A 24,410-nucleotide genomic window follows, 5' to 3' on the forward strand; every position below is an offset into this window, starting at 1 on the left:
ACGCACGAGCATCGCACTCTCCTGTTAGAAATCATGTTGACACAATATATTAGCGTGTGACAATTCTAGAAGTGCACTAAAATGATGAAGATTATGAGCTGGATACTACTTGTTCCAGGTTATCCTATAGTTGAAACTTAGTGGTGTACATTATTTAAGTATAAATACTTTAAAGTACTTCCTTAAGTAGTTTTTTGGTGTATCTGTATTTTACTATTTATATTTTTAACTACTTTTACTTTTACTCCACTACATTCCTAAAGAAAATTATGTACTTTTTACTCCTTACATTTTCCCTGACACCCAAAATTACTTGTTATATTTTGAATGCTTAGCAGGTCAGGGAAATTGTCTAATTCACGCACTTATCAAGAGAACATCCCTGGTCATCCCTACTGCCTCTGACCTGGCACTCACTAAACACAAATTCTTTGTTTCTAAATTATGTCTGACTGTTGAAGTGTGCCCCTGGCTATAAGTAAGAACAAGAAAATTGTTCTGCTTTGGTTGCTTAATATAAGGATTCTGAGTTGATTTATACTTTTGCTTTTATATTTTAGCTATTACATTTACCTTTGAAACTTAAGTATATTTAAAACCAAATACTTGTAGACTTTTACTCAAGTAGTATTTTACTTTAATCAAGTATGACAATTGGGTCAGTCATAGAGGTTTCACCTCTGATTGACATCATCATCATTCATCATAATAGGATGCCTAAACAAAAATTATTTTATTTATTTTTATTCAGAAAATAAGTGGCAGTAGTATAGTATATAGGGGTAGCCTAATACACTGTAGTAGTACAGTAGTAGCAGTTACAGAGAATGACTCTCTCGATTGTCTTCAGAAACTGGGCAGAATCGGTTACAATCTAAAATAGCTGTCAACCGACTGCACTACTTACCAATGGCACCGTGAGCAGGCAGGCCTTCTACAGAAATAGATGCAACAAGACAGAAAGAAGCAAGTCCATGTGTAAGCTCAAGAGGAGGGAACGAAGAGGGCACGAAGAGTCGTGAAGAGGGCATGACAAAACCTTTACCCCCGCAGGAGGCTGAAAAGATTTGGCATGGGTCCCCAGATCCTCAAAAAGTTCTTCAGCTGCACCATCGAGAGCATCCTGACCGGTTGCATCACCGCCTGGTCATCCCCGCTATGGCAACTGCTCTGAGTAAGGTGCTACAGAGGGTAGTGCGTACAGCCCAGTACATCACTGAGGCCAAGATTCCTGCCATCCAGGACCTATATAATAGGTGGTGTCAGAGGAAAGCTCATAAAATTGTCAGAGACTCCAGTCAGCCAAGTCATAGACTGTTTTCTCTGCTACCGCACGGCAATCGGTGCCAGAGCACCAAGCATAGGACCAAAAGGCTCCTGAACAGCTTCTACCCCCAAGCCATAAGACTGCTGAACAATTAATCAAATGGCCACCGGACTATTACATTGACCCCCCCCCCCTCCATTTATTTAGTAAACTGCTGCTACTCGCTGTTTATTATCTATGCATAGTCACGTCACCCCTACCTACATGTACAAATTACCTGAACTAACTTGCACATTGAAAAGTTGAAGTTACATCAGACCTCTCTCAGTCTCATAGATGACACTGTAGACTAGAGCCTTCATTACAGGTCCTGGATCAATTTGGTCATTTCACAAATGACAAGAGAGAGCACACTATTTAATCTCACGAAGCAGGCCCCAGATCACTCTGGGAAGTAGCACAAAGGGAGAAAGCATAATGGCACTCAACAGGGGTGTTTCCATTCTGCTGATTCTGTTGCAAAACATTTCTTAAACTGAAGCAAGCAGAACAAGACGGGGAGGGTTTTACCTGAATTTGTCCAAGAGAAACTCCAAACAGTTGCAAAATGTTCCATTGTGAAACAGAATTGTTGGAATGAATACACCCCAGGGCATTACCTGTTGAGACAGTTATGGGAAAAACAGACAAGTAACTCTTAGAAATAAAGATGTTAACTAGAACCATAAAAGGTTCCAGGCAGAACCTTTCCACCCTACGAAGAACCATCAAAGAACCTTTTACAAATGAAAAGGGGGTTCTACAAGAATTCCATCCGGCCTAATTGTGGCTTGGACAGAGGGTAGGGCAACCCTTTTTATTGTGTCACATTGGCACATCCAGGAATCTGTTGTAAGCGACCTAACGATGGGATTACTGGGAGATTGGTTAACTGATGACTAGCATAAGATTACCTGGGTAGAGTTTAGTGGCACCCTGGGCCAGGCTGGGTAGAGTTTAGTGGCACCCTGGGCCAGGCTGGGTAGAGTTTAGTGACACCCTGGACCAGGCTGGGTAGAGTTTAGTGGCACGCTGGGCCAGGCTGGGTAGAGTTTAGTGGCACGCTGGGCCAGGCTGGGTAGAGTTTAGTGGCACGCTGGGCCAGGCTGGGTAGAGTTTAGTGGCACGTTGGGCCAGGCTGGGTAGAGTTTAGTGGCACGCTGGGCCAGGCTGGGTAGAGTTTAGTGGAACCCTGGGCCAGGCTGGGTAGAGTTTAGTGGAACCCTGGGCCAGGCTGGGTAGAGTTTTGTGGCACGCTGCTTCGACCATAGAAACATTATTAATTATATGGTTTCAACAGTGTGCACCAGCAGCCCTGGGTTGGAGCCAATATTTTTCCTAGTTTGAAAACCCCTGTGTCTCGATTATGGATTTCAATCATGGATTTCATTTTATTTGATTTATTTTGACGTATTTTGACATATAGATATTTGATCTCCATTGCAACACTATTGACAAATAAAGGTAACCTACTTTAACAAATAACAACACTGAACAAATATATTTGCAATCATCTATTCAACAAAAATCAACAGAAATGCAATTTCCTTGTGCAGAAAAAAACAAGTACACCCCTAGCATGAAATAGCGTCATGTAGGCATTTCTTGTAACTGTCTATCAGCCTCTTCCATCGACTGGGAGGAATTTTTGGTCACTGTTCCTTACAGAATTGCTTCAACTGTGTGATGTTTGAGGGATTTATTGCATTACAGACCGCTTCTAGTCCCCCCACAGCATTTCAATAGGATTGAGATCTGGGCTTTGATTCGGCCATTCCATAACCCTCCATTTCTTATTTTTGAGCCATTCAATTAAGGATTTGCTGGAGTGTTTTGGATCAATTGTCCTATTGCAAGATACATTTTCGGTTCAGCTTCAGCCTTTTGACAGATGGCCTCACATTCTCCTCAAGTATTCTCTGGTACAATGTGAATTGATGGGTGACTCAATGATGGCAAGTTTGCCAGGCCCTGAAGCAGCAAAGCAGCCCTAAACCATAATGCCCCCTCCACCATGCTTTATGGTTGGTATAAGGTTATTCTGTTCAAAGGCAGTATTTTGTTTTTGCCAAACATGACGCCTGGCATTGCGCCCAAACAACTCCACCATTGACTTGTCTGTCCAGAGCACATTGTTCCAGTAGTCTTGTTCTTCACCCAGGTGCTGTCTGGTAAACTTCAGTCGTCCATTTATATAATTTTTTTGAAAGCCGGGGCTTCTTCCTTCCTGACCTCCCATGTAGGCCAAGTTTGTGCAGTCTCTTTCTGACAGTTGACTCATGCACTTCGACATTGATTGTTGCAAGATGCCTGTAGATCCCTTGATGTTGCCCTGGGGTTCTTAGAGACTTCTTTGAGCATCTTTCGGTCGGCTCTTGGGCTGAATTTGGTGGGACGGCCTGTCCTAGATAGATTGCCAGTGGTCTGGAATTTTCTCCATTTGTAGATGATCTGTCGGACTGTGGAATGATTGACTTCAAATTGCTTGGAACAGGCTTTGTAACTCCTCCCAGACTCTAGTCATCAACAATCTTTCTTCGGAGGGCCACAGAGAGCTCTTTTGATCTTGGCCTATTTATTTATGTATTTAATTAGGCAAGTCTATCACATACCTGTATGGTTAAGACCAAACCAGACCACGTTTCTGATCTTTATGTACCCTCCAAGTTACTCTGATGGGGTTCTAATCATTTGCACCTGTTTTGGTGCACCAGGTTCTAATTTGAGCCATTTGATGGGATGACACATGTAGGGGTGTACTAACTTTTTCCACACAAGGAAAATTGGATTTCTGTTTATTTGAATTGCAAAGTGTTATTTGTCACTGTTAAAATGTTCAATTAGGTTAACTCTATTTGTCAATAGTTTGAAATTAACATGAACTATCCATATGTCCAAATATATCAAAGACATACTTTTTCACAGCACTGTACATAGACAATTGCATGCATACCTCATTACACTATTGGCAGTTGCCAGTGATGGTATAGGGAGGGTTGGATCTGGTCTACACTAACAATACAAGTGTTGCAGTGGTGCAGTCATGACCTCAACCTATGGAACAAAGATTTGATTTGAGGCTAAAGCTATTTTGAATAGCTGGGGGGGGGGGGAAAGCACCTAGCCTGATTCATCTCTTTAAACTTACAGTATCCAAGTGTTAATTTGCTATTTCCATCACACATACCACATCACCATGGACTGGATAATGTCTCCCGTAGATGTCTTCACTCCAGGCAGAGTGAAGACACGATAGCGAATGAGCTCCCTCTACAGTATGCAGTAAGAACAGCAGCCTTTAACATTTTCATCGATCAATGTACTAATGAAGAATGACATTAAAAGCACTCAGTCATGGGCATTTCAGTTTTTAAATGTGTGTGTGATATATATATATATAAAACAATAAAAACATGAGAACGACAGAATAACAAAAACATTGTGAGGTTGACATTCCAGCAGATAAATCTGCAACAGAGAGGGAGAGAATGTTTTGGGGTGTCTAGGGAGGAATACACAATATGCCATGTAACAAAAACTACAATACTTTCTGTTTAACAGACCTTAAAAAGGGACGCTTCACTACTTTTGTACCTCACCTCACATATTCATTCCCTTTAGCACCGTACAGTAACAGCGTTCTGTAGTAAAAAGAAAAGAAAAGATGACTAAGAAAATGACTCCTGATGTCACATGGTGAAGTGCCTCTTTAATGACATGAGAACACAAGCAATGTGTCTGACATGATCTCAATGTTTGGTTTTTACTGCCTGCCTACCATGCCAACATTACAACTCACCTCGGGGAGTCGACCTCTCTTTTATAGTCCCCTGTGAACAAAATCCCTTTGCTTTTAGTACTTCTGCTGCCTCAACGTCTGGGATGGGGCCTGATTAGTTGGGAAAGTCACTTCTTCACAACGCTGTTGTAGGCTGTTCTAGTGCTCCAGCACTGCAGTCACTGTTGCTGGGCTGAGTCACAGAGATGATCTGATCAGTGTCTGTATTAGCAGGCCATCAATAGATTAACCGAAATTGGCATTAGCAGTGTCAGCAGTTTGCAGTGCACGCATGGGTTTGGTTAGGTTATAGTCTTACATAATAACCATACAAATTTAATGAAAATGGGTTGCCAGTTATGATCCTAAGGGGAATAGCAAAATAACATCTAAATTCAGTCATCAAATATCATGTCAAGAAATTCAGCAAGTTCATGAGTTTAAAGCAGCAAAACAACAGATTTGGGAGATCTTTGGGTTATGACAGTAAAAGCACAAAAATTAAATGGTCTCTTGCCAATATAGAGAAAATAACAAAAGTCGAGAGAAAAATCTATAAATGGCTCATTAACTAAATGTGTTATACCAGAGCTGAAATAAGGTAATAATAGTAAGTCCTCTTGATATAGAATAACTGTTTGATCCAGATTTAAATTAGTATTTTGTACAGCAGCTAAATGGTCGGTTGTCTGTCTTCTTCCTTAGTTTAATTAAATCATGTGCAAACACTTCACATTCCTCCTAGCAATATTCCAACCGGGTGAAAGAGTCAGAAAACAACTAAATAAGTATAGTATAGTATCAAACACTAAATAGTAGTACCACAGTCGTGAACAGGGTGCATCTGTCACTCAAGTCTATGGAGGTCACAGGATTTAGATTTTGGAAAAATGTCTGCAGTTCATATAGGTAAACTCCAAGATAACATAGTAGTCAACTTTTAAGTTATTAGTGGGAGGGTTACAACATTAAAAATGACACCCTCTTAACGTATAAAACTGGGTCGACAATGTTCCCATAGACGATGATAGTAAAGTAGAATAAACCACAAAAACTAAACCAAACAGAACACGGCCAATAAAACCCCTCCCCTTGGACGGAAAATATAAATCATGTGATCAGAAGAAAGAGAACATGGGCAGCTGCCAAGTAGACTCGTCTCCTGTCATGTGTCCGTCGAGCATACCACTCCTGTGACCTTTCACCTGGAAGTATAAAGGGAGTCCTGGACCTGGAATGCTGGTGGGAACATGACCTATTGGCATGATCTCGCACCAGGAAGAGGCCACTTCCTAGTTCTGTCGGCTACTATGGAGACGAGGAGGAGGAGTCAGTTAGTTAAGTGGGCGACATTCAGAAACTGCTGACTAACGTCCAACACAGACAGTTCCACAGACCCACTGATTATATTAGTCTTCCTCTTCTCCTCTGTCCAGTGTATGTGACTACGGGATGAAGCCTAGATGAATGGTCCATCTTCCATGTGCATTAGTTAGTTAGTTTTGGGGTAGATCTTCTCGTAGAAGAAGTTCTGGGCCAGCAGGTAGAGTTCCCCATCCTTCTCCCGGACGGCGTGAGCCCGGACAAATTGGAACTGCTCCAGGGCAAACTCGTAGAACTCGTTCTCCATCTTCCAGATGGCCGACTGCTGCAGCTTGGCGATGGACTCCTTGGTCGGCGGCTTCTTCTCACTCGTCTTCCTCAGATGGGATTTCTTCCCTGTGGGGGAAGGGGCATATGGCATCACTACCAATCCAGGTGGCCCTTGGATTTTTGTTTAGTTAAAAATGGTATATATATATATATATATATATATATATATATATATATATATATATATATATATATATAAAAAAGATCTAATGTAATAAATGTAGAGGCACTTGCATATTTATTTTTAGAGCTGTTAAAAAGGTGAGAATTGCTCAGGGGAATAACAAGTGAAAATGTTGTTTTGTTTGCACAGAAAATCACCTCTCATGTGCAAAGGTACAGCTAAGTGCACGTTCAGAAATAGGTACGTAATCATTCCACATACGATTTACAAAGACTCAAAATACATATTAATCTATTTGAGTATGCTGACACTATAACTTTTCTTTAAAAAGCTTTAAAAAGACAGAAAACAAAGACATCAATTTCTGCTTAGTTGACAAAGTAATGAATACAGTCAATGTCAAAGGTCATCTCAAGAGGCATGGTGGCGTCTCTGGTACAGTACCTGTTCTGTAGAGCTCTGTGGCGCCCCTGAAGAAGCGTGGCAGCGCCGCCTCCAGCATCATAACAAAGTCCTCCAGTTCCTCTGTCACCCCCACCAGCAGGTACTCATTGACCAGGTTATACTTGGCCTGCTCCAGGGCCCAGTGACTGCCCACATTCCTACAAGAGATGTCAATCAATCATGTTATCAATTAAATGCATTTATAAAGTTATTTTTTCATCACCTGTACATCGAGCAAAATAGGCTAGTCTCGCATTCTCAACAGATGAGCTAGAGAGAAGAGAACGATACATATCACAAGAGAGAAAAAGCAAATAAACGCCTCTAGAAAACAAAGACATGCAATATAGCATGTAAGTTATATTTTAAAGGAGTTCATGTTTGGTGTTCTACTGTTCATATATCAGCCCATTAAGAAGTGTGTAATGGGGTTATAGGTTAAGAATGCATGTTGTGGATGAAACATAAGGAGGGGTACATACCAGCACTCAGAGTAGTGACCACAGAAGAAGGGGATCTGCAGCCACAGCTTTTCCGGGGCGCAGTCTGAGCCTCCCGCCGACACACACTCATCAAAGGTCTGAAACACATCAATGACAATCAAAGACAGAATTGCCTATGGAAGCGTGTTCTACTGTTCAAATACATTGTATATATAATAATAGTTTGCAGGGATTTTTTCTCTCTCCCAGATTGTAGCTTTAGCGTAGGCATAATTTTAACAATATTTTACAGTGTTAATCACGAATACACTAGTTGCTAGAAAATAATCAGGAGGGTTGCAGACTGACCTTCTTATCCCCCTGTTTCCGGCGCCGCAGGCCGGGCCGGTAGTCGTCCCCAAAACGCAGGAAGTAGTAGTAGGACACCAGGCGCTCGATGGGGTCGCGGATCACATTGATGTAGACGGGCTTCTTCTTTACTCCAAACCTGCGTCAAAACAGAGAGCGAGTGTAAGAATAGATGGTATAATGAAATGCCACCAGCACGTTACGATGCACCAGCCACACGTTACGATGCGCCAGCCGCACGTTACGATGCGTACCAGCACGTTACGATGCGCCACCCGCACGTTACGATGCGCCACCAGCACGTTACGATGCGCCACCAGCACGTTACGATGCGCCACCAGCACGTTACGATGCGCCACCAGCACGTTACGATGCGCCACCAGCACGTTACGATGCGCCACCAGCACGTTACGATGCTCCACCAGCACGTTACGATGCTCCACCAGCACGTTACGATGCGCCACCCGCACGTTACGATGCGCCACCCGCACGTTACGATGCGCCACCCGCACGTTACGATGCGCCAGACACACGTTACGCATATCACAAAGATCATGTGTCATTAAATCGAAGATGATCTATGAATAGACAAGATGTTAATCTGGGGCCTGTTCAATAGGACCTGGATCAAAAGAGAGAGATAAGAATACAGTACATTTGATTTAACCTAGAGAGATCCTTTAATGACATTATATCAAGATGTGAATCTGGGCCCTGTTCAATAGGACCTGGATCAAAAGAGAGATCCTTTAATGACATTACATCAAGATGTGAATCTGGGCCCTGTTCAATAGGGCAGTGTTGCAGATGTAAAGCTTCAACCTGCCATGACAGGTTCATTTTCACATGATTTAAAGACATATCCCTTCTATAGAGAGTTGCATTTTATCTGTTCTGAATGTTACACTCTAATGTTGTATTAATGTAGTATTCTATAAGACCACAAGGGGGAGACAGCAGCAAAAGTCTATCTGGTAAGATGTGTTCTACAGTGGAGAGGGGGCACTCACTTTGTAAAGTCCAGGAAAGAAACGTGACCGTGGTAGAACGCCGGCTTCATCTCCCTCCACTCTGTCACGTTTTTCACAAACCGCACCTGAGCAGATAGACAAGACAATTGATACATGATATGTGCCAATGCAATCCCTTCTTCAATATCACCCTCCCACTTTCCCCCCTCCCACTTGCTATCTCTCCATGTCTCTCCGTCTCTCGCCCTCTTCCACAGAGGTCAAACATTGCCACATTAGTGTGCGATCAGTGACGGCTGGTGTGACATTAAAACAGAGGACTGGCTCATTTTAATGGCTGGAATGGAAGAAACCCATTGTTTGATATCTTTATATTCATTCCATTCCAGCCATTTCAATGAGCCTGTCCTACAATTTCTCCACCCACCAGCCTCCACTGGGTGCAACATTTTCTCTAATCAGCTACGAGTGCCATTGACCGTTGAGATTTGCCTCTGGCCTCACCCTCTCACCTGGTCCTGCATGGACATGACCGGGTTGTTCTTGGTGGTGTTGATGTGCAGCACGTGGTAGTGGTTCTTGCCACACAGGTCGTAGGCGATGTTGGTGAAGGAGGTACTGGCCGTCTTGGGCACGCGGTTGTAGATAACCACCACGTCCTCGCTGTCGGCCACCGAGGGGGCCTCCCGCTCCCGTAGGCCATCCTGTGTGTGCCGCTGCTCGATCTCACGCACCTCGTGCCTCGCGATGGCCCGTTCTGTACAGAGGAAGAGGAGGAAGATGAGTTAAAGGGATAGTTCACCCACATGAGGACCTATATTCTGTTAGCAACAGTGTGCTAACAGTGGCCTTACCGCTTCCATTGTCTCAGGCTCAACTACGCCAATACCACACAGTGGCAAATAAACCCGACATACAGTGCCTTGCGAAAGTATTCGGCCCCCTTGAACTTTGCGACCTTTTGCCACATTTCAGGCTTCAAACATAAACATTAAAAACTGTATTTTTTTGTGAAGAATCAACAACAAGTGGGACACAATTATGAAGTGGAACGACATTTATTGGATATTTCAAACTTTTTTAACAAATCAAAAACTGAAAAATTGGGCGTGCAAAATTATTCAGCCCCTTTACTTTCAGTGCAGCAAACTCTCTCCAGAAGTTCAGTGAGGATCTCTGAATGATCCAATGTTGACCTAAATGACTAATGATGATAAATACAATCCACCTGTGTGTAATCAAGTCTCCGTATAAATGCACCTGCACTGTGATAGTCTCAGAGGTCCGTTAAAAGCGCAGAGAGCATCATGAAGAACAAGGAACACACCAGGCAGGTCCGAGATACTGTTGTGAAGAAGTTTAAAGCCGGATTTGGATACAAAAAGATTTCCCAAGCTTTAAACATCCCAAGGAGCACTGTGCAAGCGATAATATTGAAATGGAAGGAGTATCAGACCACTGCAAATCTACCAAGACCTGGCCGTCCCTCTAAACTTTCAGCTCATACAAGGAGAAGACGGATCAGAGATGCAGCCAAGAGGCCCATGATCACTCTGGATGAACTGCAGAGATCTACAGCTGAGGTGGGAGACTCTGTCCATAGGACAACAATCAGTCGTATATTGCACAAATCTGGCTATCTCACCTCTGTGTAACTTAACAGATGTGTCTGAGTATGCATGGCCTAAATACTATCATCTTTCTGGGAATGGGAATAGAGAACCATGTCCTCTCTATATATCATTTAGATTTGAGTCATTTAGCGACTTACAGGGGCAATTTGGGTTAAGTGCCTTGCTCAAGGTCACATTGACAGATTTTTCACCTAAACGACTTGGGGATTCGAACCAGCGACCTTTAGGTTACTGTCCCAAAGCTCTTAAACACTAGGCTACCTGCTGACCTTACAGTAGCTGTATCAGATAGAAATGTATGTGACTAACTGTGAATAAACAGACAACGCTGTAGGCCTGAGCCATTTCCGTTTGGCTTTCCTATCCCAGGTCTAAATCAGTCTCAGATTGACTAGTGGTGACATTGGCTCAGATCTGTGCTGGAACAGATCAACACTCCAGCATCTAATACATATGGGAATGCCAAGCCATGCCAGGCCATGCCAGGTCATGCCTAGCCGTGCTGGCAGCTGGTACAGAGAATAAGGTGTCATCTGTGATCACACTGCACTCCCAACCCCCAAACCCCCTTTGCCATCCCCACATACAACGCACCGCCCCCTCCCTTTTTACACCCTCCCAGGCAGCTGCTAATGTCCCACTGATCAAAGCTAGTGCTAACCAACCGTGCTAGCAACTGGTGCTAGCCACGATACTGGGCTGTGACAGGTGGCAGTCTATGGTCGTCTGTCGTCATGATGAACATAGATAAATATGGTCTGCGTTTAGACAGCCAGCCAAATTCAGATTTTTTTTCACCAATTGGTATTTTGATCAATCAGATCAGCTCCGAAAATGATCCAAAAAAATTGGGCTGCCTGTCTGAACGCAGCCTTATGTGGAGCCCAGATCTCTAGGCCTAGACCTTAGCGTATTCCCACAGAGCGTCCTAACATTGGAGACAGTAGTCACGGTCTGTAACAACTGAATCAGAATCAGCACTCCCTAGTCCTAAAACATAATGAGCTGAACTTAAACAGGCCCCAAGCCACTAGTTCAGGGCATTGTGTTCAGTGCCAACAATTAACAGGGAGGTACAGTTTATTGTAGTCCATTGTGTTGAACAAGCTTAGTTAAAACCCCACTGTGTCCAAGCAGAGGGCGCCACACACACACACTTAAGCTAATGGTCGAGTCGGAGGTCATTTAATTAGTGGACAAAGACCCGCTCTGTATTGATGAATCACCCTGGCCACACAGTGTGCTTCCATTCAGTCACCATTTCCGTTGGTTCCCCCCTCGCCATTTCCAGCTAATTATGACCTATGGTGGAACTGGCAACACAGTCTTAAACACTACAACAACTAAGCCGATGCTCATTGTTCTGAATACATATTCTAGAACGCCACCCGAGATAGCAATATTTACTAAAACAATTTCACGCTAGATTAGAATTGCCCATTTCCAATCATCATTCGTCTTGGGCGGGAAATCCGTGAATATGACAGTTTGTCGTGTGTTATGGTGTCTCATACGATCTTATGGGATAATAAAAACAGGGGAGAAGATGATCCCTTCTCCAGGCAGCTCATACATCCATCATACTCCGCAGCTCTTCATCCCTGAGCGGGTTAGCCTCTCGAGCACAAGCCTAGGCTGAGGGGTAATAGAGAGCCTGAGAGCTAGAAGCCTTGTATGGTTCTGCTTCAGTAGCGCTGGATTGCAAAATCAATGGAGTACGACAGGGAGGAGATCTAGGTTGCTGCTGGAAAAAAATAAATATGAAGTGGTATTTTTTATTTATTTAAATACAGTAAGCTTTTGATGTGGCCTGTGGCACCTGCAATATTTATTTACCAGAGTGCAAACACAGCCAGGTGGTAATAGGAGTGTGTGATTAGTAATTTCAAGCATATTGTACAAGAGACCCTTGGGCTAGCCTTTCACAGCTGCAGGAACAGGGGATCCAAAAGAAGCCTGTTCAACTAAATGCTTCATCAACGACTGTACAGAACTACTGTTTCAAACTAATGCATGACACAGACACCTCATCACAATCTTGCAGTGTTTGCAAATAAATGACGGAGGCACCATGAGTTACAATTTAATTCCTTAAGTGCTCTTTTTAGGACAGATTACCGTAGCTGGGGGGGGTTCCTGGCTTGGAGACAACTGCTGCATTCATGGCCCATGAAAGCTCTCATTCAAGTCTAGCCTGGCGGCTAAGGTGTAGACAGCTGGGAGAGAGACGGCTGGGCCGAGCCCGGTGAAGACACAAGGCAGAAAATGAGAAACGACACTCGGATGGTTAGTACAGTTTAGCCCAAGCAAGTGGAGATATTTTGCTGGCATCAACAGAGGTGCAGTGGAAACTGAATAACTAAGCACTCACATGCTCTATTTCCACATGCCAATATAAATCTGTGTGTGGAAGCAGCCCATTTCTAACAGGCAAGGTATCTTGTTAAAGTAGCCTATTTTCCTCATGGGAGAAAACACAAGCCTATATGGTCAGTGAAACCAGACCAAAAATCTTGTCAGCAGACAAAACATGCCCTCTGCAGTCAGTTTTTAGGGAGGTTCTTGATTGGGACTGACTAGAACAGAGTGCCATTGGTCACGCCCCATGGTAGTGGACCTGACCAATGGCACGGTTTTAGAAGCGCTCTTGGCTGAAGAGACAAAATGTTGGGCTCCTTGATTTGGTATTTGACTTTGCACTTTTGCCGGAAGGTGCACTTGATTCAGAAGCCCTGTGCCGGGTAGGCAAAGTGTTCCCATTTTTTAACCATTTCATTTGTCTGAAGGGGCAAACTCCACCTACCTGGCGGACCAGGAGAGCTGTAGTTAAATCAAGTGCGCCTACTGCGCTGGCCAATCGGATGGCTCCAATCACCATGCCTATAGCTTCCAAGAAACCACAGTTGGATACTAGCCTGCACGAGATTTCACAACTTTTAAATCATGACCAGAGAGAAACTGCCAAATAAAAAAAGCATAGAGCTGCTGTTTTTATGAGTGAGTTATTTGTTTTTATTCAGCACTGTCAACACTTTCTTTTCTCCAACACTTTCACAAAGCATAACACTCGCCTCTCACTACCTCTTCTTGCACTGCAGCTGCAAGTAATTAGTAGCCAAGTGTATCGATAGGCTTGTGTTTTTATTATAAGCAGCTCGTCATGTGTATTTTAATATCGAGGAATATTTCACTTTCTTTAGTCAAAGGAACAACATACATTTGTGCCTGAGGGTAGAAGTAATGTGGTGCAATTCCAGTTGCCTTCAGGGGAAGGAAGGTGTCCCCTCTCTGGTCAGTCTCACCGGAGGAAAGGAGTGAACGGGGACAGGGAGAGGCAGACCCTCTACTGCCCTCTCCCTCCCTTCGCTGAGACTGACCATCAGCTGCAGGTATCATCATTCCAGTCAAATAAAAAAGCGAATTAATTTCAATTTATGCAAAGCTGTGCATCGCAAGTGATACACCAACTGATATATTCTGTTATCAAAGCTCGTTGTGAAATATAATATGGTCTTAGCAGAACAATATTAGCAGGCCAAGCACAAAGCCAATATGCTGTGACAACTAAGTTTATTCATGTTGCATAGGCTTACATTTTTTAAGTCAGGTTTGTAATTGTTATTAGTATTGTTTTTATCTGAGTGGTAAATCTCTACTTGCTTTTTGACTGCGAAAGTGATCTTGACTCAGAAAAGGTTGCCGACCACGGCCTTATGCTATCTGAGTGACTCAAACATTATAACAAACAGCAATGGGGGCCCCATGCCGTGGCATTTTTGGAATTGTAGATTCTCCCGTCTGGTGGTGATTGTTAGTTCTCAAAGATGATCTTAATTAAAAAAATGATATTGTTCCATTATATTTTCTACATACTTTACATCTGGTTTTTAGTTTTTACAATCCCAAAAATTATTAGGGTTAGTTTATATTACACTGAACAAAAATATAAAACACAACATGCAACCATTTTTAAAAGAGTTACAGTTCATATAAGGAAATCAGTCAACTAAAATAAATTAATTAGGCCCTAATCTATGGATTTCACATGACTGGGAATACAGATATGAGTCTCTTGGTCACAGAAACCTTAATAAACAAAATGTAGGGGCGTGGATCAGAACACCAGTCAGTATCTGGTGTGACCCCCATTTGCCTCATGCAGCGCGACACATCTCCTTCGCATAGAGTTGATCAGACTGTTGATTGTGGCCTGTGGAATGTTCTCTGACTCCTCTTCAATGGCTGTGTGAAGTTGCTGGATATTGACGGGAACTGGAACACGCTGTCGTACATGTCGATCCATTGCATGCCAAACATGGTCAACGGGTCTAGTGAGCATGCAGGCCATGGAAGAACTGGGACATTTTCTGTACAGATCCTTGGGACATTATCATGCTGAAACATGAGGTGATGGCGGCGGATAAATGGCATGACAATCAAAGCTCATTTTATCTGACAAGGTGAGTTTATACGATAATCGGAAAAAAAAGAGCTTCAGTTTCGCCCATCAAAAACTGGCAGTTATTTGAGATGATAATTTACACAGATGGCAGGCTTTACAGCCTAATAATTCTATGCCTTGGCAAGGGCTGCTCTGTGGAGTGGACAATTGATTTGTCTGGATCTCTTGGCAGGATTTGTCATTGACTAAGCAGGGTAATTAGCCTACTGCTTGAAATATGGGGGGAAATATCAGGTTCTGTCAATAACACCATCTCTCCAGAATCACAGGAAGAGAGACAGCAGCCATTTCTCCATGTCCACCACCACTTAAGAAATGGTACGGCAAACTGTTCACGTGAGAAACTGTATTACTGTCCAAATGTTTAAAAAAAATTACATCACAGAAATAAACAGCTTACATAACAATGCAGGTGTAGGCTAGTTATTGTACAACACAGAAATGTGATTCTCTCCCCCATAAGTGTTAATAATGCATAGGCAGGAGTCCAGGGAAAACTCCACAAATGTTTGGGCAATTCTGAGGGCAGCTATTTATAGGACAGATGAGGAGTGGCTAATAGGTTAATAGGACCCAAAGCTCCACAGAGGAAGCCCAACAGAGAACTCCGGTGTCAATTGTGAGATCAGATCCATCATCGGCTGTCATAGCAACCAAGTAGGAGGAAGGAAACGGACACCAAAAATGTTCCTCTATGGTCACAAGCGGTTCTCAATACTTCTCCTCAAGAACTATAGCCTGGTTAAACCAGACTGAACAATGGAGAGCGCAGCATTCAGTCTGGTTTAACCAGGCTACATGAACTATGGCAGCAGTTAATGAATTGATTGAGATCATTCATGAACAAGAACATCTCAAGTGTTCCAACTGGCCTTTCTGTGACCTACCACTTCTGTGGTGAGGGGCTGTCCCCACTCCCCAGAGTCTCGGCACACTGTGTGCGAGACTGCCAGCACTCACAGTGCAATGCAATGCTGAAGAGAAAGTCTGACAAGGAGAGCGGGCCACAGCAGCAGAGAAACTTTCAGTTCCCCTCCAGAGCTGATATTACAAGATGCACTGTACCACAGCAGATGAAAGCCAAGCCAGGATAGAGTACCACAGTATGAGTCATAATACCCATAAAACATAGCGATCAAACAGGAAATGTTTCCAATCTTTTCCCCACTGTACATTTTTCCCATAGGGGATTTTAGAAACACTTAAAATTATGGCTGTGTTTCATGTAGGCTTACCCTGGCGTGACATTTTGATAACCATGTACAGTTCTCTAGGACAAGGTGACTTTTATCAATATATTCGTCTGTATTTACCCCCCCAAAATGAAATGCTAATTATCTGCTAATGTGGCTATCATAAAGAACTACAAATGCCATGATGATCTGGACGAGGGTAACGGGTTTCTTCTTCCTAAGGTCAGAACGTGACAGTACCCCCCCCCCCCCAAAGGTGCGGACTCCGGACGGCGACCCTCGCCGCCAACCTCGGACTGGGGACCCTAGCCACGGGTCCGAATGGACGGGAGATTCCGGCAGCGCCGGACAGGCGGGAGACTCCGGCAGCTCAGGACAGACGGGAGACTCCGGCAGCTCAGGACAGACGGGAGACTCCGGCAGCTCAGGACAGACGGGAGACTCTGGCAGCTCAGGACAGACGCGAGACTCTGGCAGCTCAGGACAGACGGGAGACTCTGGCAGCTCAGGACAGACGGGAGACTCTGGCAGCTCAGGACAGACGGGAGACTCTGGCAGCTCAGAACAGACGGGAGACTCTGGCAGCTCAGGACAGACGGGAGACTCTGGCAGCGCTGAGCAGTCGGGAGCACCTGTAGGGAGGAGACGAAGACAGCCTGGTGCGGGGGGCTGCCACCGGAGGCCTGGTGTGTGGAGGAGGCACGGAATAGACAGGAGGCGCACTGGAGGTCTCGAGCATCGAGCCTGTACAACCCTACCTGGCTGGATGCTCCCCGTAGCCAGGCCAGTGCGGTGAGATGGAATAGACCGCACTGGGCTGTGCTGGCGAACCGGGGACACCATGTGCAGGGCTGGTGCCATGTAACCCGGCCCGAGGAGACGCACTGGAGACCAGATGCACTGAGCCAGCTTCATGGCACCTGGCTCGATGCCCACTCTAGCCCCGGCCGATACGAGGCGCTGCTATGTAAACGCACCGGGCTATGCCTGCGCACCGGGGACACCGTGCGCCTCACGGCATAACACGGTGCCTGCCCTGTCCACCTCTTTCGACGGTAAGCACGGGGAGTTGGCTCAGGTCTCCTACCTGACTTAGCCACACTCCCCGTGTGCCACCCCCCCAATACATTTTTGGGGATGCCTCTCGTCCCAGCCACGCTGCCGTGCTGCCTCCTCATACCACCGCCTCTCGGCTTTAGCTGCCTCCAGCTCTCCCCTGGGGCGGCGATATTCTCCCGGCTGTACCCAGGCTCCCTTACCGTCCAAGATCTCCTCCCAAGTCCAGGAGTCCAGAACCCGCTGCTCCTGGGTACCACGCTGCTTGGTCCGGTTGTGGTGGGTGATTCTGTCACGATCGTCGTTGGAATGAGGTGAGGACCAAAGTGCAGCGTATTAAGTGTTCATCATATATTTATTAAACCGAGAACACTAAACAAAATAACAAAGGAGAAACAAAACAGTTCTGAAAGGTGACAGACACATAACAGAAAATAATCACCAACAACTCAAAGGTGAAATCAGGCTACCTAAGTATGATTCTCAATCGGGGACAACGATTGACAGCTGCCTCTGATTGAGAACCATACCAGGCCAAACACAGAAATAGAAAATCATAGACAAACTAACATAGACAACCCACCCAACTCACACCCTGACCATACTCAAACAAAAACATAACAAAAGAACTAAGGTCAGAACGTGACAACGAGACTGCCGAATCGAGGCAAAGGTAAGAATCTCTGGATTAACTATCTAATGTTAGCTAAATGTGTAATTAATAAATTGGCTACATTTCTTTAAAATTACAATTATGTGAACAGTCTTGTGTAATACCTATTAGCAAAACTGTCAGCTCGAGATGACGTGCAGAAGCCTGCAGGGATTTGTAGTTTTGCATGATGACTACTTTGACGCAAATTAGCATTTTCGAATCAAAGTAAATAGAGACGAATATATTGATAAGAGTCACCTTTACTGGTTATTATGACACCTCCACTGTGAGGCTCTATTCAGCTGCTGTATACAAGATGGAAGGTATATGCAGACAAGAGGAGCGGAACAGTTCAGCCAGACTACCTTATCCCTCTATTCTCTGATGAAATTGGTTTTAAAATGCTGCAGGCATGTTTCTCTCCCCTCCTTTTGTTAAGGCTTATGATGTGAGCAGCCAGGGGTTTAAATATTTCTGTGTTGAGATGAAAATTAAATCTCACCACACCCCACCCCTCCCCCCATAGCTTTGAAGAGGAAGATAGCTTTTGGATGTAAATTGGAAATTGGGAAAGGCCTGTTTGGCCACAGGGGATTATCATCTTGCACTACAGTAGCATCCCAGGCTCCAGATAAAGAGGCTGTTTATGATTATTGATTGGCAAAGGAAGGACTCGAATGAAAAGTAACATGATTATCAGTTATAATGATGCTTGGTATTCTTACAATACGTCTACAGAAGCTCTGTTACAGCTGGGTCTCTCAGAGGGATGTTGATCAGTGTTATAAAAGCGATAAGTCACCCACCTGCTTTCACGCATGCTTAACCACACCGACCGCATCGTTCGTCAAACCCCTTGGAAACCCGACAAGGGAACACTGCGGCGCGAGGAGAGCGGTCTCAATTACACTCCGGGGTGCGAAACAGTTCATAGCACCGTGATTAGCCTGTCAGTCATCCGCAACTGTGCACGGAAATGTAGCACAGAACTTCAAGGGAAAACATTCTTCTTTAAAGTGCAAGCCAATGCCCATAAATACACCAATCAGGGCCCTAACTGCTCGAGCTTAGGTCCATTAGTACTCTGCCCACACCAAATCCATTCCTGACACCTGTGTTTCCACAGTGGTATCCAATCCATTAGGCACTCAATTGGCATGTTTCAGAGTGCTGAGACACATAGAGATGTACAGTAACCACTATTTAGTGAATACCAGCAGACTGCCAGTGTATGACTCCATTTAATAACCCTGGGGAGGCTAAAAACAGCTTCATGGTGTCAAAAGGAGTGCTCCGGATAAGGGTGAAAAAGAGAGAGCGAGAGAAAGAAAGAGGAGTTGTTGAAAGTGAGGAGGTGGCTGAGGTGTGAACTTGGTGAGGCAAGAGTTTGATCAGAGGGAGTCAAGTTGGTGTGATCACTGATGTGATCTTCCTGTCTGGGTTGACGCCCTAATTAAAATCGGCCATTCCAATTCAATCGGTCGACCTCAAGTCCAAACATACCAAGACAGTCATAAAGAGGGCATGACAAAATCTTTGCCCCTCAGGAGACTGAAAAGATTTGACATGGGTCCCTAAATCCTCAAAAGGTTCTACAGCTGCACCATCGAGAGCATCCTGACCGGTTTCATCACCGCCTGGTCATCACCGCTATGGCAACTGCTCGGCATCTGACTGTACGGCGCTACAGAGGGAAGTGCGAACGGCCCCGTACATCACTGCCATCCAGGACCTATATAATAGGCGGTCAGAGGAAAGCCCATAAAATTGTCAGAGACTCCAGTCACCCAAGTTATAGACTGTTCTCTCTGCTACCGCACGGCAAGCAGTACCGGAGGGCCAAGTCTAGGACCAAGAGGCTCCTCAACAGCTTCTACCCCCAAGCCATAAGACTGCTGAACAATTAATAAAATCGCCACCGAACAATTTACATTGACCCCCCTTCCCTTTTGTACACTGCTGCTACTCGCTGTTAATTATGTATGCATAGTTACTTCACCCCCACCTACATGTACAAATTACCTCAACTAACCGGTACCCCCGCATACTGACTCGGTACCGGTGGCCCCTGTATACAACCTCATTATTGTTATTCTTATTGTGTTACTTTTTATTATTACTTTTTATTTTAGTCTACTTAGTAAATATTTTCTTAACTCTTCTTGAACTGCACTGTTGGTTAAGGGCTTGTAAGTAAGCATTTCACGGTGAAGTCTACACTTGTTGTATTCGGCGCATGTGACAAAGTTTGATTTGATTAGTGTATCAGGATTTTGACTTTTTATAATGTTCAGATTCATTATTATAATTGAAAGCATTCAAACGTCCAAGATGTGAACTAGGAACTTGACCACATCAGCGATGATATCCTGGTCCTCCTTGCGCTGCATTGAGATTGACTTTTTAAAGCCATGCTCAAAGCTACTGTCAATCACATCAAATAGTATAACTCTTTTCAAAGTACTTGATGTCAGTCTGTGGATGGCAAGATCTTTTCATGAGCAAATTCCTGTCCAGGGCACTCAGCAGTAAGGAGGTTGGTGCCCAGTATGGAAATGGAAGATAATTCAGGTCTGACTCTTTATGAATGAATGTTGAGCAGAAGGCATTCCTACATCATTGTGTCACTCTCTCCAAACACATTCACAGTGCATGGACAGTACCCTTTCTCCTTTGCATTAAAAAGCCTTTCTTTCATGAATTATTAAAGCAGTGTAAGAAATAAAAGACAAAACCTCACTTAGGATGTTTCACTCCGGTACAACGCTTGCGGTAACATTGCGCACAATACCCCATAGTAACAAAGCAAAAAGAGGTATACACATTTTTGCAAATGTATATATATATATATATATATTTTTTTAAATACCTAATTTACATAAATATTCAGACCCTTCGCTATGAGACTCAACACACACCTGTCCACATAAGATCCCACAGTTGACAGTGCATGTCAGAGTATAAGCCAAGTCATGAGGTCGAAGGAATTGTCCCTAGAGCTCAGAGCAAGGATTGTGTCGAGGAACAGATTTGGGGAAGGGTACCAAAACATGTCTGCAGCATTGAAGGTCCCTAAGAACACAGTGGCCTCCATCATTCTTAAATGGAAGAAGTTTGGAACCACCAAGACTCCTTCAAGAGCTGGCTGCCCGGCCAACCTGAGCAATCGGGGAGAAGGGCCTTGGTCAGGGAGGTGACCAAGAACGCGATGGTCACTCTGACAGAGCTCCAGAATTCCTCTGTGGAGATGGGAGAACCTTCCAGAAGGACAACCATCTCTGCAGCACTCCACCAATCAGGCCTTTATGGTAGAGTGGCCAGACAGAAGCCACTCCTCAGTAAAAGGCACATGACAGCCCGCGTGGAGTTTGCCAAAAGGCCCCTAAAGGACTCTCAGACCATGAGAAACAAGATTCTCTGGTCTGATGAAACCAAGATTGAACTCTTTGGCCTGAATACCAAGCGTCCCATCTGGAGGAAACCAGGCACCATCCCTACGGTGAAGCATGGTGGTGGCAGCATCATGTTCTGGGGATGTTTTTCAGAGGCAGGGCCTGGGAGACTAGTCAGGATCGAGGGAAAGATGAACGGAGCAAAGTACAGAGAGATCCTTGATGAAAACCTGCTCCAGAGCCCTCAGGACTTCAGACTAGGGCGAAGGTTCACCTTCCAACAGAACAATGACCCTAAGCACAAAGCCAAGACAACGCAGGAGTGGCTTCGAGAGAAGTCTCTGAATGTCCTCGAGTGGCCCAGTCAGAATCCGGACTTGAACCCGATCAAACATGACTGGAGACCTGAAAATAGCTGTACAGCGACGCTCCCCATCCAACCTGACAGGGCTTGAGAGGATCTGCAGAGAAGAATGGGAGAAACTCCCCAAATACAGGTGTGCCAAGCTTGTAGTGTCATACCCAAGGAGATTCGAGGCTGTAATTGCTGCCAAAGGTGTTTCAACAAAGTACTGAGTAAAGGGTCCGAATACGTATATAAAATATGATGTTTACAATTTTTTGAAATTTGTAAAAATTCTAAACACCTGTTTTGCTTTGTCATTATGGAGTATTGTGTGTAGATTGACAAGGATAAAAACAACAACAATTTAATCAATTTTAGAAAAAGACTAACGTAACAACATGTGGAAAAAGTCTAGGGGTCTGAATACTTTCCGAATGCACTGTATGTCACCAGATAACACAGATGAAGCTAGCTACAAGACACATGGATCGTTATGGGGTGATTTCAATCTATGCAGAGACTACCAAACCACTCACAATTAGCCTGGAAGCAAATCACAGTGGCTTCTGTGCTGGAGACTTCTAGTAGGAAAAGTGATTCAGCGTCTGAGTGAAGTAACAAGCAGATAAGAAAATAAGTTGGAAATGGGCAATATTGGAGCGTCTCCCCCCCCCCCCCCCCCCCCCCCAAACAAAAAAAATGTGGCTAATAAATATACAGCTTGTTTTCCCAATATAGACGGGAGAAATGCATCAGCACCTGGTTGGACAGCAAGTGGTATCCATCATGTTGCCCTGCCTCAAACCTAGGCTATTTGACTATGCAGGATATAATTGACGGCTCCAGTTTACAGAGACGTTTTCCCTCTCTAGGCATCATTCAGACGCATTGTCAAGTCAATAGAATTCTTGGTGTAGGCTGTAATGGAAGAGACTGCTCCCTTTAGGTCTTGTTTTAGCATCTTGTGTTTTTCCCACTCCAAAAGCATTTAGATATTCCCTGTGTTGTTTCAGTAGTTGATTTTGATGTCTACCCAGAACATTCAGATATCCTCCCCAATATTTGTTAGGAACCACCATGATAATTAATTCTGATCACAGTTTGTTGAAATGTGCCGGTTGTTTAGAACACATTCTTTTGGAACTCATGTTTACATGAATAAAGGTTTCTGTGACACAGCACACTACAGCAAGGACATTTCTCTGAACGATCAATTCCACCATGCAAATGGTTGTTGAAAATAATAATGCATACATAGAATGCACATTGAATGGGCTGAAATAGTGGACTTTTCTAATTCCCACGTAGTGCATGTTTACATGAAATCACCTTGGAATGGCCATCATTCAAATTTTAAGTCTCCCTCCACACAGCTATTGTTGTATCCTTGCATGTTCTGTAAAGAGGTATCTGAAGCTTAATGAGATAGGAGGTAGAGCCCTTCTGCCGTAACCACATGGTCTTTGGTCCAAGCCCGGCTCCAGTTTACTCTCAATTGCTATCTTGGTGGCAGCGGTGGGATAACCATGCAGCTCTGAAAGGCATTATGCAAGGGTTGCTTTTTATTTTAAAGTGTAATGACCTCTGTTTACCAAGAGGTCTGGACCTCCTCCATGGCAAAAAGCTGTACTGCGCCAGCTCTAAAACTGCTGGGTTGATGGTTCAAGCCTAGTTGTTCCCCCCCAATCACTACACTATCAATCATTAACCCACTGGAGGGATAATGGTGCCACAGGTTCTACTTGCTGTTCACACATGATCTGGTCAACCATATGGTAAAAGAGGGCAAACTCATTATACAATAGGTTTGTCAAATCGTTTACTAAACCTGACTAAAAATGTAGTTGATGTTCCCGAGTTGCACGTTGTCCTCAAAATGCCAGTTTGTCACTTCCCAAGGGGAGCGCGAATGATGTCGTCACAAGTCAACCGCAAATTGGCAACCAAGCTGACAAGATGTTCAGCAATGGTTCAACCCCTACTGCATCTCACGGACACATTTACCTACGGCATGATGAATAAGGACAGCTTGACCGCAGTCTTACCTAGCTTTCCTCGAGACTCCTCCAGCTTCTGGATTTGGTTCTCCAAGAAGAACATGGCCACTGCGAATGTCAACAGCGCCAGAAGCTGAAACTTGGGCGGTATCATGATTCTTAGAAGCCCCATCAAACAATCCAGTAAGAACAGGTCATTCCAGGTTTAGAAAATACTACATAAAAATGTAATGGAATTGTCAATTACAGAGCGAACGAGTGTCTGTTAAAACCCTGGTTGTGCAGTAGGAAACACACTCAGGTCCAAATGATGTTTCATACTATAATATACTCTGCATGCAACCTCAATGCCGTATTCTTGATGTTGAGATGTTGTCCCCCCCCAAGGGTGTCAACAGAAGCGGGTTTGTGTTCCTCGGTCTCTGCGAGTCTTTCTCTGTAGAGCTGTCCCGTTCAGTTCACTTAACACGCCTACCTTCGTCGGAGGACTTATTACTACAAACCCCCTATTGGTGAAACCAACAATCCACGAAACGGAATAGGCTTTTCATTCGTCAACAGTCAAGTCTGTTAAAATGCGATTGAACACATTTTAAACAGTTCTTGAA

The 24,410-nt window shown here is 44.3% G+C and overlaps 1 protein-coding gene across 2 annotated transcripts; it reads right to left on the reverse strand.

Moving 5' to 3' along the window:
* Nucleotides 1-4,830: 4,830 nt before the first annotated feature.
* On the reverse strand, nt 4,831-24,375 carry LOC110508958 (heparan sulfate 2-O-sulfotransferase 1). 2 transcript variants are annotated; one of them, XM_021589885.2, is made up of 7 exons: nt 23,851-24,375; nt 9,580-9,824; nt 9,107-9,192; nt 8,097-8,235; nt 7,788-7,885; nt 7,306-7,463; nt 4,831-6,803 (listed from the first exon to the last, which is right to left on the reverse strand). In XM_021589885.2, exons 1-7 carry the CDS (start codon nt 23,972-23,974, stop codon nt 6,577-6,579), a joined length of 1,077 nt encoding a protein of 358 aa, XP_021445560.2. In that variant the 5' UTR covers nt 23,975-24,375; the 3' UTR covers nt 4,831-6,576. The 2 variants fall into 2 exon arrangements, with proteins under 2 accessions (XP_021445560.2, XP_021445561.2); XM_021589886.2 differs by lacking the exon at nt 23,851-24,375 and adding an exon at nt 12,820-12,952.
* Between the last annotated feature and the right edge of the window lie 35 nt (nt 24,376-24,410).

The sequence above is a fragment of the Oncorhynchus mykiss genome, chromosome 28 (assembly GCF_013265735.2).
Source record: "Oncorhynchus mykiss isolate Arlee chromosome 28, USDA_OmykA_1.1, whole genome shotgun sequence".
Taxonomy (NCBI): Eukaryota; Metazoa; Chordata; class Actinopteri; order Salmoniformes; family Salmonidae; genus Oncorhynchus; species Oncorhynchus mykiss.

What these genes read in the sequence shown, in the direction of transcription:
- LOC110508958 (XM_021589885.2), bottom strand. Translation starts at nt 23,974, where the DNA reads ATGGGGCTTCTAAGAATCATGATACCGCCCAAGTTTCAGCTTCTGGCG. An exon ending in GGTCACTACTCTGAGTGCTG is followed by an intron (nt 7,464 to 7,787) that starts GTATGTACCCCT and finishes CATCTCTTGTAG; the next exon opens with GAATGTGGGCAGTCACTGGG. An exon ending in CACAGAGCTCTACAGAACAG is followed by an intron (nt 6,804 to 7,305) that starts GTACTGTACCAG and finishes CTTCCCCCACAG; the next exon opens with GGAAGAAATCCCATCTGAGG.